The sequence below is a fragment of the Fringilla coelebs genome, assembly GCF_963513975.1.
Source record: "Fringilla coelebs genome assembly, chromosome: 9".
NCBI classification, from domain to species: Eukaryota; Metazoa; Chordata; class Aves; order Passeriformes; family Fringillidae; genus Fringilla; species Fringilla coelebs.
Window position 1 is genome coordinate 1,015,612 of NC_140067.1, and position 20,281 is coordinate 1,035,892.

The window sequence follows — 20,281 nt, forward strand, 5'->3', positions numbered from 1 at the left end:
TCCCACGGTGGACTGCAGCTCTCTTCACTCTGAAACAGCACATCTGTGTTTCAAACACTCCCCTCTTTGAAAAATGCTTCTACAAGTTAGTTCCATTGGAATGAAAAGGAATTAGTGAAGGTTTAAGTACACTAGTCAAGTATGTGATTGGGGAAACTCTCTTCAGGCACTTGCTCTTGACTAAGGATATTGGCCTCGTTCGTTTTTTACCAATGTTCTTTAATCCCCTTCCCTTTTTATTTCTCCTCTCTCAGCGGAGGCAGAAACACACAGAAAATAGTGGGTATTTCAACTGATTTTTTTAAAAAACAGTGGTGCTTAAAAACGGGTTTTAAGGACTTCAGAGGGTGAGTGCTCTGTGCCGCAGGGCCCCTGGTGAAAACACTGTGTCACTTTCATCTCACTCAGTTTCAATGCTGTCGGACTGCTGACAAATCCAAATCTGGAATTTAAATAAGCTTTTGGCAATTCAGTACAAGATACGGCATCTGTGATATTTCATAAGTGTAAATGTGAAATCTGCTAAGGGAGGACAGTGAGCATCTCCTACTTTATGATCAGATGTGGTAGAATTTCAGCTGGATTAATAAAGAAGGCTTGTTTTATTTACATTGAGGAACATTTATGGGGAAACACTAACATAAAGCAACAAACCCATCAGGAAATAGCATGATTTGTACTATGTAAACTGCAAATACATTTTTTTCCCCTCTCTAATGAGAAATTCCACCCCAACATTGTACTGCTTGTGATACATTTTCTGGGACTACCTAAAAACAGAGAGGTAAGGGAGTAAAAAGCAAGTATATTTATTAAAAGGCCTTCAGGTACATTTCAGGCAGACAAAGCCCAACAGGGACTTGTCTGCCCAAAATGGATGATGGGTCACAAATTATAAGTTTGGTCTATTTGCATATTTAGGGTTAATGTTCCAATTACAGCTTCAGGTAATGAAGTCATTCACCCCAAGTTTGCTTTCCCCAAAACTCACTTTTGTTTACATTTCTGGGCCCTGAGACAGCAAGGAGTCCTTGATTCCCCGGCCTGGAGAGGAATTGTATCTGATCAAAATGTGAACTAGCATCGTATATGGAGTTTGGAGTTATACACTAAAGAACTGCAGGATCACAAATATAGAAAAACAGAAAAGCCAGAATCCTGGGCACCATTGGGACAGTGTGTTTGTGAGAGTTTGCGCTGTGAAATGACGAGGAGGCCGGAGCGGCCCCTCAGAGCCCCCTCCGCTTTCCCGCGCGCGGGCCCGTGAGGGGGTGGGGGGGGCTGAGCGCGCCCCCTCCGCGCACGCGCCGCCCCCGCGCGCGGGCGTCCCTCTCTTCCGTGCGCGTCGGGCGGCGCGGCGCATGCGCGGGGCCGCGCGCCGTGGGCGCGCGCGCAGGCGCGGCGCGGTGCACCGTGGGATACTGCGGCCCGGGCAGGCTGGTGAGGCGGCGCGCGCGGGGCCGGCGGGGCCGGGCCGGGCCGGGGGCGGCGGGGCCGGGGGGAGCGAACCGGGCCGGGGGCGGCGAACCGCGGCGCCCCGCCCGCGCCTCACCCGCTCCGCGCCCCCGCTGTGTGTCTGCTGCAGCACCGGCGGAGCGGGCGGCGGCGCGATGGCCTCTAGCAGCGGCACCGACGTGATCCAGGTCACCAACGTCTCGCCCAGCGCCAGCTCGGAGCAGATGCGGACCCTCTTCGGCTTCCTGGGCAAGATCGAGGAGCTGCGCCTCTTCCCCCCCGAGTGAGTGCGGGCCCGGCCCGGCCTCGCCGCCTCCCTCTCCGTCCTCCCCCCCCCCCCTTCCCCCGCGCCCTGCCCGCGGCCCGGCGCCGCCTCCCGCCCGCCCCCCCGGCGGCTCCCGGCCCGGGCCGCCCCCGCTCCCGGGGATCCCGCCCGGCCGGGGCTGCGGGGCTGCGGGGGCGGCTCTCGCTGCGCACCCCCGGAGCCGCTGTGCCCCGCAGGATCGGCTCGGTCACGGGACTGCGGGGATTAGTGCGGGGCGTGGAGCGACACGTGCGGCTCCGGTGAAATCCACGTTTGTCTCCAGGAGTTGTTTGTCCGGGGTTGTGCCCGCTGGGTCTGTGCTGTCTGCGTCACCGCCACAGCACTAAAACTTCTAGATGTAGATAAATGCGTTTGGTGCAAAGAATTTTTTGCTAGAAGAGCAGCTTACCCCTAATGTACAAAAAATACACTTCTAATATTTGTGTTCCTTGCAAACAAATCTGTGCTGAGCAGAAAGGAAACCGTTGACAGACAAATACGCGTTTGTCAATTGCACATCTTGCAAGGAATTAAAACAAATAGTGCACATTTCAAGCGTGTATGTAACTGAAAAGAAAGTTTCAGGTATCCCTGCAATTTACAAATAGCAACAAACAAAAAAAAAAAGACAGTTTTTATGTCTTGCAATTAAGTTCTAATGAACATAAATGGAGCTTTCAGAATCCTTTCTGATTCCATATAAAACCTGGGTGTTAGCAGTGCTGATGGTTTCAGTTTGATTGATTTACAGAGCCTGGTGTCATTACATGTTGGTGTTTTACATATTCATCATATAAATTAAAGGGTTTCTTTGTGCCACGTTGAAGATTAATCAAACAATCAATTATTTGTAATACCCAAAATTACTTGGGTTTATTATTTTAGGCAGGAAAAGTATAGCAGGACATTTGTTTTTCCTCATTGAGGCTTCCATCCCTGTTAACAGAAACCAGAGAGTTCCAGAGGGAGTTTCCTTGTTCCCAGCTGGGATACCTGGCATGGCAGGAGCTCACCTGTGGCAGGTGCAGTCCTTTCCTGGCCTGCCTTGTGTTTGAGCACTTTGTCTTGTTTTTCAGGGCGGTTGTTGGAGGTGGTTGGTGTCTCTGAAACTTTGTAGCTTTAGGTACACATTAACTCATCTGTGCAGGGATTGCTGCAGTGCCTTGGTGTCCTTTCCCTTGTGTGAGGAGCTGACCCCCAGGAGCTTTTCCCTGGGCTGATGGGAATCTGCTCTGGGTGACTTCAGGGCCCCCATCCCCTTCCCCTCAAAGAAAGGGACATTTTCTGGTAGTGCCACATTCTTTTTCTGCTCTTTCTCCCTCAGATTCCAGCTCCTGACTTCTCCCTTCCTGTGGTGCCCATCCATTCTTGGAGGGATGTGGGATATAAATCATAATTTGTGAATTCTCCCCATAATGTGGATTCCTTTTGGTATCCTGCTGGGATTTGTCCCTTGCCTGTAGTATTTGAGGAGCCAATCCCATTTCCTTTGCTCCACCTCTTTGTTTGATCTGTGTCACTCTGACTCTGCTGTAGAACTTCCTTATTCTCCTGCACTTCCAGATCATGTGTAGCTTCCTGAGCTTCTCTCAATTCCTATTTTTCCTACTCTCCTCTAATCCACCCTTTTTCCCAGTTTATTTAATCCCCTGTTTCCCATTTATTGTACACCTCAGCTGCATCTTTAATGCACAACCAGCTTTGGCACTTCTTCCAGTTTTCCTCTTCCTGCTTTTCCCTGACTCCATTGCCTGGTTCTCATCTTTATTATATTCCATAAAACTCCATCCAGACTGGAAAGTGGAGGGAGTGGATTTCTGAGTTTCCTGTATTGCAGCCCCAGGAAATCCTTGTGTGTCCCAGCATTCTAATGGCTGAGAGACAGTTCCTGAATGCTTCAGCCTTGGGTGAATTAGAATAATGATGGATGGTGGCTTTTTTTGGGAGCTGTTGAGAACATCCAGTTCTTGCTGAATTTCACCCATCTTGGATTTGAGAGTGAGTGGAAATACCATTTTTAAAAGTGCAATACACAGATGTAAATTAAATGTCAGGCTGCAGAAGCGTTGCTTAACACATTTTCAGTTGTTATTTTAGGTTCATTATTTTGGAAGAAAGCTCAGCTACCCCAAAGCATTCCCAGAGGCACTCCTGGCTGTAAACAGGATCTGCTGAAGAGTCAATAGGATCTGCTCTGGTTCACATTCCTTTGTTATCTGGCATTTTAAAAATGCCTCAAAATACTGGGCTCCATCTCTATAATGAATTGTGTATTTTTTATACAATTTAGATTAGGAACTCCTTCAGCTCTGCCATCAACCCTTGATTTACTTTCCTTTACCATTTTACTGTGATTTTGTTAAACGCCTTCTACTAATGCTTCTTTGGGTTTATGTTATGATTATTTTTTTATTTCCTGTTATTTCTTATTATTAATTATTACTTATGGGCTAGAAAAGGCACCTTTTTGGCAAGCTGCTATGGATTTCTGGGCACAAAAGAGCCAACAGATGCAATTTTTTTTCCTCATTTATCACTGCAGTTATTTCCCAATTTATTCAGTCTGCAGGCTGTGGGAGCAAGTGGCTGTTTCTAATTTTAATGTTTCAGAAGCTGCAATGTGCTGGCTCCAATTTAGTTTTCCACACCAGGTGAAATGTAAGGTTATTGAAGTGTGGTCTGACAGACACTGGGGGCAGTTGTGTGTGTTTGGCCCAGTGGGGCTGAAGGTGAGGGAGCTTTTGGCATTTGCAGTGCCCAAAATAGACCCTGGATCTGTCTGCTGCTGTCGGAGCTGTTCCCTGAATTCTGACAACCCCCAGTGCTGAGAGGCTTGATCAGCCTCAGCAGCCCAGATCAAACTGCTCTGGAGCTGGGATGCCTTTGAAGTCGGATGTTTTGGAGTTGGGCTGGGAATCCAAGTAGGAAAAGCAGCTTTTTGTCAGGATCAGTGATGTTTTCAGAGCTCCCCAGGCTGATCTGGACCTCTGGCCTGGCGTAGTAACAAGGGGTTTAGGATTTGCTGCTGCTTCCACTCCCTGCCTGGGCCTTCTGGAGGCAGCTGTTAACTCCTCTGTCCCACAGTTCTGTCTGCAGAAGAATTTTCCTTCCTGTCTTTCACTTTGTACATCCAATTACAGCAAAATCTGCCCCACTTTGAGGACAGGGGAGCTCTTAAAACCCATCCTGGACCTTGCCTGGATTGTCTGCAGCTGGTTTTTCAGTTTGGTTTGGTTTTAGGGAAGTTACAGTAACTTCTACCATTCTTTCCTATTACAGGAAGTAGATATTTTTGGGTTGGTTTTTCTTCGAAGTGGCTCAAAAACTTCTCAGTTTTGGGTTTGTAGGTTGACAGACACTTGTTCTGAGCTGGAACAGGCACAGGCCTACCTTGGAGGGAGGTCTGTTCTAGTGTGCTCAGCTTTTCTTCCTGCCTGAGCTCCTTACATTTCCTTGTGTTATTCCCTGCTGAAAACAGGCAGGAGCTGAGCACTGGGCATTTCTTGGGATGTGGGAGCACAGTGAAGTTTAGTCTAGAAGGTGGGGTGGAATTGGGTTGATGGATGAAACAGAATCCCAGACTGGTTTGGGTTGGGAGCAACCTTAGAGCTCATCCAGTTCCACCCATGGGCAGGGACACCTCCCACTGTCCCAGGCTGCTCCAACCTGGCCTTGGACACTGCAGGGATCCAGGGGCAGCCACAGCTGCTCTGGGCATTCTATTCCAGAGCCTGCCCACCCTCCCAGCCAGGGATTCCTTCCCAATATCCCATCCCTCCCTGCCCTCTGTCAGGTCAAAGCCTTCACCTCATGCCCTGCCCCTACACGCCCTGGGCCTGAGTCACAAGGATCCTTTAATCATCACCCTCTTCATTTCACAATTTACCTTAATCAGTCATCTAAAGCAGCGAGTGTGAAACCTCAGGGTTTAACTGAGACAAAATTGGTCACTTTTCCTCTTTTCAGGGAAATTTTCTTCCCACCCAGGGTGGAATTTGCATTTAGGTGGCCGCTCATGGATTTATCGTGCATAGCAGAGCTCATAGCAGCTCCAAGCGAGGGGGGAGAACACCTGGTGTGGTTTGGGGTTGGTTGGCACTGTCCTGCTGTCCCTGAGTGCTGCCTCTGTCTCTTGCAGTGACTCCCCCTTGCCGGTGTCGTCACGCGTGTGCTTTGTAAAGTTCCACGACCCCGACTCGGCCGTGGTGGCCCAGCACCTGACAAACACTGTGTTCGTTGACAGAGCCCTCATAGTCGTTCCCTATGCTGAAGGTTTGTAACTTGTTTGGTGTTCTATGGGGCCACCCTTGGGTGGTGGTTGGTTCCTGTCTAGTGCTCAGAATTTAACAGTAGTCCTATGTCAAACACGTCAGAGATTGCCATTCTGAAACCCTTGGTATATTGCCTTTGGCCCCTGCATTTGGGCAGTTTGTTTCCATAGTGACACCAAATCGAAGTGGAAAGTTTTGTGTGTCTTGAAGTGTAGAATAAGAACGTTTTAGGCAGAATTCTTTGCCAATTTTGCTCTGTGTCAGTCTCAATGAGACATTTTGCCAAACAGATTGTAATGCAGGTCCTTATTTTAAGGAAATTTTACCTTAATAATTGCTTGCTACTTTCACTCTCTTCATGAGAATGGTTTCTCCCTCCCTGAGAGTGCATGGGAGAGGAATTAACATTCCTTTGGGCTATGCTGCCACTGCATTTATTTGGGAACATCTCCAAAAAAAGGCCCTCACTCTCCTTCTGGAGTCCAGTATACCAAGGGTTTGAATAATTACGGTTTAATTCAAAAGTGACAACTTCCAAGAGGTGCCACATGGGCACTGGTCCTAGTTTTTTAATTCCAAGTTTTCTTGTTCATCCTTGATATATTTAATAGAATTTCACTAAATAATAAACTCTTCTCTCTGTTATTTGTGTGTGTGATTTTTGTAGTGGAGAAGGCAAATGCAAAGCCCTTCCAGATGACTGAAAAACAGTGGGTCCTCTGCAGCTACAGGGGATTCTAGCCATTAACTAAAGGCCAGCAAGCACTCAAGTCCCCAAGTGTTTTCCTGGTGTAACCACTTGTTAACTACATTTTCTCTTCTTCTTTTTATTTTTACATTTTAGGGTGTTACAGTAATTTGAAAGGCAATGAGCAGGGTTTTTGGAACTTACCTTAAAAGCAAAGTGCTGAGAAGACACCTCTTCTTACAGAAGTCTTATTAAACTCTTCTAGACTTGCTTTAGAAGTAACTGATTTCCATTGTACTTGTGCATTTCTTGATTTACTTCTGGGAAAGGTTGAATTGAATAAAATCTTGCAGATTAAGTCATACTACAGTGCTAAGTTGGGTACACGGCCTGGGGTCACACCTGTAATCTTAATCTGTCATGCTGGAGCTGTCTCTTGAGGCCTGGGGAGCTGTCTTACCTTATCTTATCTTTGTGTTCCTTAAGCTTAAAAGATATGAAACTTAAACCTAAAAGATGTCCAGCCTAATTCCTGGAGTGTAGGAATGTGCAGTGTGGCCTCTGACTGAGCCCTGCTGCTTCCTGAGGGCCCTTCTGCAATGGAGTTACTGCTCCTGCTGCCACTGCTGGAGAACAGCAGAGCTGAGAGGCTTCTTCTCCCTGTGTGGGTGTTAAACACAGCACCAGTCCAGTGACATTGTACTGGAATATTCTCCAAGGCCCATGGGAATAATGCCAGTGTTTAATTCTTCCTACAAGGATAAACCCACTTTTCTCTTTGTCAGTCTCACTTTGTCCACTGTGGATAAACCTGGCACACAGAGAAACCTGCCCAGCAGCTGGGCTTCAGAAAATCCAATTACTAAAGGAGAATATTTTCCTGGGCCTGTTAAGGAGTCACTCCTGGGCTGTACCTTGTGTTGTCTGACAGTTCAGAATGTAATGGCCTTGGCACATCACAAGAGAGATACTCAGCCAATAAAGTATTGCCCCTGGGTTGATAATCCCATACTTCTGTCCCTGTGCTGGAGTACAGTTCTCCCCCAAAATTCAGCCTGCCAGGGTCCCAGTTCAACCAGGAGCAGCGTTTCCCCAGCCCACAGTGCCACTGCTGATGTGCTTAAAGCCAGGCCTGTGCTGAGTGGGGCCCTCCTCTCTGATTTCTGCTGTGCTAATGAACCTGTGTGATTATTGCCTGTCACTAAAGCAAATGTTTATTATCTGTTTAGTGCAATAATTCCCCCCCTGTCCCAAGTTTTAGCTCACACAGACACTTTGGTGTTGGCTGTTGCTTTGTGTTATAGAACTATACACAAAGGCTACGGTAAGGTTTAGTATTTGTCATTTTCTCTGGGCTAATTCCTGGATTTGGAAGGAACTCTTAAGGTTAAAGATGGCTGGGGGGGGTGTTTAGGTTCTTTGGTTAATGTTTGTTTCTTTTGTCTGTTTCTTTTTCTTTCATTTCTACACATTCATGCAGTATTTCATGGTTCTAACAAAGCAGCAGTAAAAAAAGCTCTTGAAGCATGAAAATTAACTGGTGAGGGGCCTCATTGCTTTTTTTTAAATTGTAGTTTATTTAAATACTTTTTAAAGAAACAATTAGAGGATCAGATGCATGAATTTTTTTTAATGGATGCAGATCTTCTGTGAGGTGTCTCGAGCTAAGTCTGAGGATTTGTATTTAGATGCCAGAAATGTTGTAGTTGCACTAATTTGAAATGTTTAGCTGTAATTGATAAATATCCTCTTGAGACATAATTTTGCATGCCAAATGACCCCGTAATCTCTCTGTAGGTATGTTGATATATTTATGCATTCCTGCCCTTTGCCTCCATGACCTTTTTCCCTGTCCCTCCATAACTTTGGGTATCTAAAGTGCTGCCAGCTCAGTGCCACGAGCCAGATATCAGTGCTGTGTATTGTACGTTTGTGTAGATTATCGGCACTTCTCAGTATAGGTGGGAGGAACCATTACCTTTATTTAACAGTGGTTTTTCTTTTTTGTTGTTGTGTTTTACAGTTCTTTTCCCTGGTTCAGCCTGAACTATATACCAGGCCCTGCTGAAAATACCACCCAACAGTTTTCTTCTGCAGCTTATCCAGTTTCTCTTAAGTGCCCTGTACATATTGTATGTTTTATGATGAGATGCAGTTTCTTAATATGTATTACAGAAACACTACTGGTATTTGCAACTATATAGTAAAATTGTTTTATTGAACTCTCATTTTGGGGGCTTGGGCACATTAACAAATTAATCCATCTGTATAGGGCTTTTGCTGTTGGATAGAGTAAAACTCCCTCCACAAGTGTTTGCTAGTAGGGCCCTGAGCACTCCATGTGCAGCGCAGGCAGTGCAATAACCCCTGGGCTTGGCTGGCTGCAAGACTTTGGGCCACGAGTCCCCTGTGCCACGGCAGGTGGCAGCAGCACTGCTGGTGCTCTAAGCTGGCACATATTGGAACAAAAGCATTTTACTGCACAGGTAAGGAATGTGCCAGCATCCCTGTGTGTATCCCAGCCACAGACACACCCCCAGCATTCCCGGAGAGCCGCAGGGACCGCATTCCATGTGACACGTCAGCAAAAGCCCTACCCAAAACACCCATCCCTTCTCTTTAAGTTTGCCAAAATTTGTATGGTAGGTGTAAAAGAAAACATAGTGAACTGTACCATATTATTAACCCCTAAATCCAACTTTTTTTGTCTTGTGTATCTTGATTTTTCTGTGTGCTTTGTAGTGAAGCAGCCGACACGAGTCGTTGTTCATAAAACAGCTTTTGAAAGTTGAGAGCACTCTCACCCCTGGAGAACCGACTGTGCTTGCTTACGTTTGGTTCATGACTTAAAAATCGAGTACAGGTGATGAAACCTTGGCAGTGTTAACAACAAAGTAGTGTGTATTGTGCTATTTTTTTGCTCTAGAAACTTAACCTTTTGTAGAGAAAAAGGAACAGTCAAATTGTCACCCATTGAAGTTGCATTCTGACAAAAAAAGTTAATGCTAAATATTAATAGCCATCAAGCTTTGTATTTTAGCCAACATAAGTACTTTCAACAAACTCAGGTGGTGTATCAGGGAGACTTTGCTGGGTGTATTTGTGTATTTGGTGCCTCTGGGCTGGGATGCACTCTAATGCCAGGCTGTTTCCCTGCAGGAGTCATTCCTGATGAGACTAAGGCTTTGTCTCTCTTGGCACCAGCTAATGCCGTGGCAGGGCTGCTGCCCGGGGGTGGCCTGCTGCCCACTCCCAACCCTCTCTCTCAGGTAGGCTGGGGAACCCCTGGGTGTCTTCTGCTGCATTCCCACTTCATTCCTGCTCTTTCTTTCAGGACTGATGTGTTGATTCCAATTCCTAGAGTGGTCAGTCGACCCTGGTGGATTGGGACAGCTCTGATGTCACTGGGGCACGACAGTGACAAGTTGTTAGATGGAATATGCTTATTTCCCTATTTCCTGGTTTCTCAGGGCCCTGTTTGTGCCTCCCACCCTTCTCACCCGCTGTACTTTACAGATGTGACAAGCAGTAGAGGTCTCACAGATTTTAAATTCCTCAAGTCCAAGGAGCTGCCACACTGTGAGATTCCCTTCATTAATCCTCCAGCTGCGGGGAAAATTGGAGCCTGGTTGTGTGAACCCACAGGAATTCATGTGGAAGAGGAGCACTGAGAATTGCACATTGTGAGAGAAGCTGGAGTCACAGCTCAGCTCTTAACAGGGCACAGAATCAAAGTGCAGGAGGCAAATTAATCATAATAAAGCCTCGTTAATTCTGCACCTCTCAAACCCTACCCAGCTCCTGCTTAGCTGAAGGACCCCCTGGCCATGGAGCTGCTCAGGAAGGAAGAGCCTAAATTTAACCTTTGAAACCCAGGGAAGGGGTTGGGAGAACCAAATACAACCCAAAATACTTCATTCACTAAAAAACCTGTGCATGTGAATCCTGGAAATGGTTGTTGAGCTGCCTGAACTGCAGCTGTGTCTCTGGAGCCCAGGCTGCTCCCAGCCCCTCTGGTGGGGTGTGTTCAACACATCCATTTTGGGGGAAAGGCTGCCCAGTTCAGCACATCTTGGCAGTGTGTGTTGGCTTTGGGTGTCTGTCTCAATCATCTCATTTGAAATGGCCCAAAATGAGCTGCTTTAGGGAGCCTTCTGCTCTCCCAGGAGCTTTTTAACCAAACTGGAGACATTTGCAGGGATGCAATATTGTTAAATTGTCTTTCAGCATAAACCGTTCCCTCTCAACCCTAAAATGTATTAGAAATGGGGCAATGGCCTCAAAAACTCAGAATGAATTTCCATTTTAGCACTGAAAAATAACTTCATTTTCCAACTATCCCTTCAATTTGCTGGAATGCTTTACTCCTTTATTTCCTCTGCCCAGTGATCTGCCTGACTGATTTTTGTCACTGCCTGTGCCCTAACTGCTGTCTCTGCCACAGATTGGTGCTGTCCCTTTAGCTGCTCTAGGAGCTCCTGCTCTCGACCCTGCCCTTGCTGCTCTTGGGCTTCCTGGAGCAAACCTGAACTCCCAGGTACGTTCTCATTCCAAAATCTCCTTTATTTCCCCCCTCTTTCCTGCTCTGAGAGTGGTTTTCATTTGTATCACTTCCCAGCCACTGCCTGGAGACTCCAGGGATTGGCTTCTGCTTGGAATGCAAAATACCTGCTTGGATATTAAATTAAATGTTGGAAGGGGCCAAGGAATAATTTGGGAATAGCAATGAAATATTTCAAATATGTGTCATTATCAGGCCAGGAACCTGCCTTGTTCTTCAAGTAACAAGTGGTTTGACTTTTTAATTTTGTAGGTGTCAAAAATGTGAGGAAACTTCATTAGGTTGTGACAGCTGAACAAAAAAGGCTTTTAAGTACTAGAATATTGAGTATATTTATATAAATAAAAATATATCAGTATAAATATATTGGTCATATCTATATAGATAAAATATTTAAGAGATAAGAACAAAATACTCCTTTACAGCAACAAGAAGCAGTAATAATTTAATGCGTTGCTAATGCCATCACTTAAATTTTTTATGTATTCCCACGTGGAAGAACAAGCAAATGATGGTGAAAATTAAATAACAAATGAAAAAAAATTTTAAAGGCAAATTAGAAAAATGTAAATTTGAGGTGATGGAGGATTTTTGTACATTAAACCATCAGATTGTAACAAACATTTAAAAAATTAAAGTTGGGGTTCATTATTAAAAAAATGAGCGAGGATTAAACATTTTTTTCTTAATATCCCATTGGTGCAGGAAGTCACTGATCATGATAGCTGGATTATCCTAAGAGCTGTAAAATACATTTTTCATTAAATATTTAAATGTTTACAGTTGGCATTGAGGTCTTCAGTTGCCAGACAGCTTAGAGAGGGTTCTGTTCTCTTGCAGTGACAGAAATAACCTGTGCACAAAAAGTTACTGGTACATAAGGACAGATACAACACACCCCAGCAGTGTATTTTTATCTGCTGGTATTTTTATCCATTTGTGGTTTTATCCCTGATCCTGCCCAGACAGGGCTGGCTTTGGCTGCTGTGGAAAATAAATCCCCAGAGCCCCAGGGTGGGGTGTTCACACCCTCCCAGTCACAGCAGCCCAGTGTGGCCTTTCCTCTTTGCTGGGGGTGTTGTGCTCTGGTTTTCCAGCTGGGAAAACTTCCAGGGGACATTCCAAGGAAGGTTCTCTGGAGCTCTCACATCTCCCAGCCTGCTTCTAACTTTGTTTTTCCCTCACAGTCTCTTGCAGCAGATCAGCTCCTAAAACTGATGAGCACAGTGGATCCAAAGTAAGCACCAGTGTTCCCAAACCCTTGTACTGCATGCTGGGGGATTCCATGGGAATTCCATGGGGATTCAGTGCCCAGTCCCTGTCCTGCTGGAGCTGGAAGGGCCTTGGAGCCCCCTGGGCTAGGGAAGGTTCCCTGCCCATGGCAGGGGGTGGGATGAGATGGGCTTGATGTCCCCAACCCAAAACCATTCCGGGATTCCCTGCCCCTGTGAACTGAGTCTGACAGTGCAGACCTGTGTCCCTTGGGTTCCTGAGTGCTGAGTTTTGGAATTCTGTGTTGCCCAGGTTGAACCACGTGGCTGCAGGTCTCGTGTCCCCCAGTCTGAAATCAGATACCTCCAGTAAAGAAATAGAAGAGGCCATGAAGAGAGTCCGAGAAGCACAGTCCTTAATTTCTGCTGCTATAGAGCCAGGTAATTCCAGCCTGGAAGGAGCCATGGCAGCCAGCACGGGCTTGGACACAGCGCCTGATCCAAACTGATGCTCTGCAGAGCCCTGCCTTCATGCCTCTGCTCTGTGGGGAACTCACTTACTAGGTTTTAATCATCCTGCAGTGGATGCAGAAATGGGCTGGAATGAATCCATTGATTTTTCCCAAAATTCACTGATTTGAAGGCTGTAAAACACCCAGGCTTCTCTGAGGGAAGTTCTTGCTGCTGTCTCAAATTCCAAGGGAACATGGATTTTTTGGCCTCACCACTTGGCACCCTGGTGATGTTTCTCAGGGATGCTTTCCTTTATCTTCATTCCTAATCTGGGCAGGTTTGTACATAATTCTCTTTTTTGGAGCTTTTTTAGCAGGTTTGATTTTAGAACAAGCTCCAGCAGCTCTCTCACAATTGTCAGAGCCACCAAATCTGAGAAGCAAAAACTTGAACACTGAAAATACAGAATATTCATCAGTTCTGCAGCCTCCTGATAATTTCTGGGAAAGAACAGAGCTCCTGTTCTTGCTTAGCTTGAGGCTTTTTTTGTGGGAAATTCAAAACAGTCATTTGACAGGTTCTCCAGCCCCTCAGGAAATGGCAGATTCTGGGATTTTCACAGGATTTTCCATTGCCCTGCAGCCATCAGCTTTTCACTAACTTAAGATTTTTTCTGAATTTTGACTTCTCCAGTTTTGCATAAACCTTATTTTGTGTCACAAACGTGTCCCCATTCCCTGTTGGTTCTCTTTGTCTTCTTGTGAAGAAAATTACAGATGAGCCTTCATTTCAAATGGCAAGATCAGATTGATTTATATCAATTTCTTGAAGCTCCAGGTCCTTTCCCTTGAATATTAAAACAAAGCATTGGTTTTATTGTACTTTTTCAGACAAAAAAGATGAAAAACGAAGACATTCGAGGTCGAGGTCGCGCTCGAGGAGGAGGAGGACACCTTCCTCATCCAGACACAGGTGACTGAGCAATTCCTTAGAAACCCTCCCACAGCTGGAACAATTCCTGCAGAAATCATTCTTGGGGAGAGCCTTGGGCTTGATTTAGGGATCCAAAGATTTATTGCAATTTCAGGGTGCAGAGCTCCTGTGCAGGCCAGGCTGAACTGTGGATGGAGGCTTGGGTTGGGTGTGGGGGTTTCCTTGCCCTGAGCAGCTGGGTTGGGAGCAGTCCCAGGGTGTCCCTCCTGTGACTCCATGTTGGTGTGTCCCTGGCAGACGCTCCAGGAGCAGGTCAAGGAGGAGGTCTCATTCCAAATCCAGAAGCAGGAGGCGATCCAAAAGTCCAAGGAGAAGGAGATCTCATTCCAGAGAGAGGAGCAGGAGGTCTCGGAGCACATCCAAAACCAGGTAATGACTCCTCGGACTCCAGTCCTGAGCAGAGCGGGGATTGGGCCCTGTGCTGGAGCTTCTGGAGCACCTGGGGGGGCTCAACCTGGGGAGCCACCCCTGCCCCTCCCAGCTCTGCATCCCTTTCCTTATACAGCAGATTAGGAAGTGATGCTTGAAAGTGACTTAAACTTAATCTCTTTTCTACTAAAAGGGATAAAAAGAAGGAAGAGAAAGAAAAGAAACGTTCTAAAACTCCCCCCAAAAGCTACAGCACAACCAGAAGATCCAGAAGCACAAGCAGGTACAGAAATGGGATTTTCCTTGCTCTCTGTGCCCAGCAGGATTTTGGTGCACTTCAGTATTAGAATCAAATGTTCTTGTGATAGAGCAGTTGGTCTGTGGAAGGTGTCCCTGCCCATGGAAGGAGCTGGGCTTTGAGGTTCCTTCCAGCCCACACTATGCCTGGATCCCATTGGATTGTGATTCCGATGAGGATGTATCTGGTACAGGCACAGCAGCACCTCTACCACCTGTGTCTGTAAGATACTTGCATTTTCCTGCAGTGTTTGAGATAAATTCTTTATGTTTAGAACAGTTTTCCTTGTTCTCTGTCAGAGTTTGATGCTCCAGGGTCCCTGCCAAGCTCTTCCTGATTTAGGGACTAAATCCAGGCAAAAGTGTTTCATTCTTTCAAAAAAACTTCCAAATTTAGCTTGCATTTTTAACAACTCCTTAGTCCCCTGTGAGCAGTGCTAGGGTTGGATTAGGGATGCATTTGCAGCTTTAAAAGAATAAGCAGAGATTTCCAAAGTTCCTGTGTCTCCCTGCAGAGAACGGCGGCGCCGGCGGAGCCGGAGCGGGACACGGTCCCCGAAAAAGCCCAGGTCTCCCAAACGGAAAATGTCCCGGTCCCCGTCGCCCAGAAGGTCAGGGAAACACTTGGCTTGGAAGAATGGTGTCTGGGAGGGAAATTCCCAAATTGTGACCTCCAGGGAGGCTCCCAGGGATTCTAGGGGGGAGGAGTCTTTGCTGCTTCTGTGGAGCTGCTCTGGGGTTGGCTGGGAGCTCCAAGGGTCGGGGTTCCAGGGGTGGTAGGAGTAGGACATGCCCCAATTCCCAATCCCTTTGGCTCTGCACAGTAGGAATCAGCTGATTTTGGGTGGCCTGGGTGTTCTGTGATCCTGTCCCAGGATGGGGAGCTCAAGGCACTCCTCTAAAATACTGGAGCACCACTGTTCTTGGTGTCCAGGTTTTGGACTCCCCGATCCCTGTGGGGCCCTTCAGCTCAGGAGATTCCATGGTTCTGTTTGCCACAGCATTGCTCAGCCTTGGCTTTGTGGTGTTGTCCTTGAGCCAGAGCTAAGAGGTTGGGATTTGGGGTATTTCCTGGAAGCAGAGCCTGTTCCCTACTTGCCCTCTGCCATTTTCCTTTGGGTTTGCTGTGGGAAATGCTCTGGACACAGTTCCAGTCATGGAATGGGTTGATGGTGGAGGGCCTCATCCTCTTTCTGCTGATCCTCGTAGGCATAAAAAGGAAAAGAAGAAGGATAAAGACAAGGAGAGGAGCAGAGACGAGAGGGAGCGGTCAACGAGCAAGAAAAAGAAGAGCAAAGATAAGGAGAAGGATCGAGACCGGAAATCCGAGAGCGACAAGGATGTGAAAGTATGTTCCAAAAAGCCCTGGAGCCGCTCCCAGCCCTGCCCCACATCCCCCCCGCCCCGGCCCACAGGGAAGTGCTAACGTGTCCCTTTCCCTGGCAAAGCAGGTCACAAGGGACTACGACGAGGAGGAACAGGGCTACGACAGCGAGAAGGAGAAGAAGGAGGAGAAGAAGGTGGCGGATGCTCCCTCCCCCAAAGGGAAGGAGCCCGGAGCCGAGAAGGGCAGCGGGGATCCGGGCAGGGAATCCAAGGTGAACGGGGACGACCACCACGAGGAGGACATGGACATGAGCGACTGAGCCGCCCACAGCCCCTCCAGTGTGATCCTTTATGCTGTACTTGTTAATCCTCAACCTAGATGTATCCAGCTCCGAGCTCTCCATGGTCTGTCCATCCCGATACTAACTCACACCCAAAGCTTGAGACAGGGATCCCCTGCTCCAGGGCCCAGCTGGGGCCGGGCCAGGCCGCACGTCCCTCCCGCAGCACGGGCTGGGCCTCCCCTCCCCTCCCTGCTTCCCTCCCTCTGGAGTGTCCTGGGCTGAGCCAGCAGGGCCCAGCAGTGTGGCAGTGTCCCAGGTGTGTGGGGAGTGTGGCACAGCCCCCCCATCCTGTGAGAATGCCCTGGGAGTGTGACACAGCCCTCCTGTCCTGTGGGAATGCCCTGGGAGTGTGACACAGCCCTCCTGTCCTGTGGGAATGCCCTGGGAGTGTGACACAGCCCTCCTGTCCTGCAGCCGCCGAGGGGCTGCCAGGGGCCTCCCGGACACTCCGGAGTCGGCCTTGGATCGCACCAGCTCTTTGTGCTCTTGGCTTTAGTTCTGGTTTTAAGCCATGTGCTGGGCTTGGTTGGGTTTGGTTTCCGGTGGGTTTTGGTTGGCTTTGCCCAGGGTTCTGTGCCCTGACCTTCCTGAGGGCTCTCTCTCCACTGTGTCCGTTCAGCTCCACCCAGGGCGAGCTGGGATGGTCTGACCTCGGGAAGGGGAATCCTGGCTGTGCCCAGTGAGGGAGGGTTGGGGGAGCAGCCTCACCCAGGGCTGGGGCTCGGGAGCTCACCCACTGCAGCAGGGAGTGCATTTTAAAATGACCTTGGTCTGTTTTTAAAGCAAGTCCATTGATAATGTACTTTTTACTTGATCTCAAGTTGTACAAGCGGATAAATTTGTGTTCCTGTCCTGGCCGTTCCCTCCCTCCCGCACTCGGTGATCCCATGGTATTTGCAGAGTAGTTACCCAAAGCTGTTCCTTAGTTCCAGCAGCTCCAGAGCTTTTACTTTTGTGCAGGTAAAGAGACAAAAGTAGCCGACAGTCTGTGCCATGTCGATGTACAGTTTCGGAAAATGTTTTACAAAACTTTGATAATAAAACCCTGAAACTTCAACTCCTCTTCCTAGAAAACTCCTGGGTTTTATTTCCACTGCTGGGTGCACCAAACTTGAGCTGATTCCTTACAGGGAACTGTTCCATCTCCATTACAGTGAAGAAGGAATTATTTTACTTTTGCGGGGGGAAATGGGTTAAAATGGGAATGTGGAGGTTTATGGGACTGCTGAGCACCTGGGAGTGCTGGTGGATGAAAAGCTAGAGAAGCTCTGGGGAGACCCTGCCTGGCAGAGACCACTTGGAGCAACCTCAGGGCCACAACTACAGTTATAAAAAATCTTTGTTTTAACTGGCAGTGGCTGGAGCCCTTCTGGGAAGTTTTCCTGCCCCTTTAGAAACAGATTTTCCATCAGCAGCTCTGTACCTAAAGAGGGAGGCCCTGATCCCTCCCTGAGCTCAGGTGCTGATGCTAGGGGCAGGAGAGTAAGGCTAAGTTAAAAAACTTAATAGCCCCAAACTTATCCCTCCAAACCCCTCCTTCCCCCTCCAAAAAAGCCCCCAGGCCTCCCTCAAAAAAACAAAAAACCCAGAAGAACCCAAAACCCCCAAATAGCAAACCAAAACTCCCCTCAAAGCCCCCACCCTCCTGCAAGGCTAAAGCCTCTATGGCCATCCAGGCTTTGCTCTCCATTCCCCCGATGGAGGAGGTGAAATCTCTGGAAGGACTGAAGAGAGTCCAGTGAATTTCAGGCTCCTTTTCCCCCCTCTCTCCAGAGCAGCTGCTCCCAACCTGCTCCCTCAGCTCCTGGTGAGGCTGGGAACTGCTCCTGCATCCTTTCCCCATAAAACCTGGGATTCAGAGAAGGCCGAGAAGAGGCTGTAATGAAAATGCAGGATTTTATTTAAAAAATGACCAAGAAAATGCCCTTGCAGAACGCAGCAGCAGGAGCTCTTCCCTCCCCTCCAGTCCCGCTCCCACAGCGCAGCCGAGGCCCGGCGGGAAGGAGAGGGAAGCCTGGATTGCACAGGTGGAGCAGTTTCCAAATCCAACAGCATAGTTTGGTCTTTATTCTAACAAATGATACAACCCAAAGTGACTATGAGTGAAGGGAAGGGGAAACCAGGGAGCGGACGACAGGAAAACCAAGAGAGGTGACTCGTTTTCCATGGGAGTTACAAACTGTCAGGAAAAGAAAAGTGAAACTGCAGCATTACAGGAATTGGTTAATCCGGATTAAATAACGCAGTTCTCCTGGCTGGAATTACAACTCAGGAGCAGAGACAGAAAATAACAGAGGGCTGCTGGGAATATCAATGGAATCCGGGGGGATTCCAGCACAAACACATCCGGGAGGGACAAACGGACTCAACGCAGGAACGGGGAATTGCTGTGCTGGGAGTGCAGGGGCTGGACAGCAGCTCCGGAGAGGAAATCCAGGGTGTTCCCTTTGCCACGGGACAGAGCAGGAGCTTGGAAGACCAGAGGAACAGTTTGGTTCAGAAACAACCCGCGGGATCCTTCCGCAGTGAGGTCGGAATTGGGTTGAGCAAAATTCCTGGTTGTCTTTTAAGAGCCATAAAAAACCTCCGGAAAAAAAGAAGTGGTGGGAGGGGAGCCCCAGCCTGGGCAGGAGCAGCAGGATATGATTCCCACCAGCCTGGTCCAGCTCCCTTCTCCTCCTCTCCTGGACACTGACTCCAGCTGGGGCGTCCAGGGGTGCTCCTGGTCCCCCTGACATTCCCAGGCCACAGGGATGAGCTGGAGCTGCTGCAGAAACGATCCATGGATCTGTGCTCACTCCCAGGGACCAAACCCTCCTGGAACACCTGGCCTGGCCTCCAGGAAAACAGGAAAAGCCGAGGTGAGGCTCTGCTGGATCAATACTGCTTGGAAAAGGAATTTCCCAGAGCCATGGGACAGGGGAGGGACCCTGTGCCCTGGGCTGGGGCTGGGAACACCCTGGAGACACATCCGGGCCCACAAACATTCCCTGTGTCCATGCAACACAACCCAGTGACAAAAACAGGCTTTAGTGGAGAAAACATGGATATAAACATGGATCTCAACACGGGCAGCCCCTTGGGATCCACAGGCTCAGCCCAGTGTCCCTGTGACTAAGAATTCCTGCAGTGCATCCCATCGGGAATGCTCAGGTGTCCCTATGTGTGAGAACTCCTCACCTGGAATGTTCAGACAGGAAACACATCCCAGGAGGAGGGAAAGTACTGAGAGCAGCTCCAGGAGCCCAGGAGCTGCCCTGGGAGCTGGGGAACAATCCAGGGAATTCCCATCCCTCAGCTCCACAGGGAGAGCAGGAGCAGCCAGGATTTCTGGGGATAACCCAGAACAAGGACAGCCCCAAAGCTGTGCCCACGTTCCAAGGCAGAACGAGCCTTAGCAGCAGCTTCCTGCAACCCTTCCTGCAGCCCCTGGAAGTGTCCCAGGGAGCAGCCGTGTCCCGGGGGCGAAAATCCCCCAGGTCTGCAGCCAGAGGCCACAGGAACCATAGGAAACACTTCAGGACCTGCCCTGGGCTTTGGGCACACACCCTGCAGCCACCAGGGCTGGTCCAGAGGGGACAGAGCCACAGGAGCCTCAATCCCGCAGGAGGCCACCCAAAACCCTTTGTTTTCCAGTTCCAAGGCCAGGATCCACCCTGGGATCCAGCAGTGGCTGCGCTGCCCAGGCCCCACAGCCCCAGCAACACTTCCACGGAGCCAGGGATGAATTTGGGATGACCAAAAATGCACAGGAACACAAACCCACGGATCCTCCCTGTACAAAAGGGAGCTCTGACATTCACCTCGGGGAGGAACCTCTCACCATTGGAATTCCCAAGGAATGGGGTGCCCTGTAGCAGGGCACAGGGCCTGCAGCTACACAAAACATCCTGAAGGGTCCCCTGGAGGGGACAGGGGACCCCTGGGAGGGGAAGAGCCCTGTGCTGCCCCACAGGCACCCATCCAAACTCCAGCTCAGCCCCACAGACATCCCCAGTCTGTCCCAGAG

At 48.7% G+C, this 20,281-nt stretch overlaps 1 protein-coding gene across 6 annotated transcripts; it reads left to right on the forward strand.

Moving 5' to 3' along the window:
• Positions 1-1,394: 1,394 nt before the first annotated feature.
• On the forward strand, positions 1,395-17,334 carry SRSF11 (serine and arginine rich splicing factor 11). Of its 6 annotated transcripts, none has more exons than XM_084211045.1 (13): positions 1,395-1,440; positions 1,586-1,738; positions 5,898-6,031; positions 9,878-9,987; positions 11,163-11,255; positions 12,467-12,516; positions 12,804-12,931; positions 13,834-13,915; positions 14,174-14,305; positions 14,499-14,588; positions 15,118-15,213; positions 15,812-15,950; positions 16,051-17,334. In XM_084211045.1, exons 2-13 carry the CDS (start codon positions 1,611-1,613, stop codon positions 16,246-16,248), a joined length of 1,380 nt encoding a protein of 459 aa, XP_084067171.1. In that variant the 5' UTR covers positions 1,395-1,440; positions 1,586-1,610; the 3' UTR covers positions 16,249-17,334. The 6 variants fall into 6 exon arrangements, with proteins under 6 accessions (XP_084067171.1, XP_084067172.1, XP_084067176.1 ...); XM_084211046.1 differs by having other exon boundaries at positions 16,054-17,334; XM_084211050.1 differs by lacking the exons at positions 1,395-1,440; positions 1,586-1,738; positions 5,898-6,031 and adding an exon at positions 6,038-9,581.
• Positions 17,335-20,281: the final 2,947 nt, after the last annotated feature.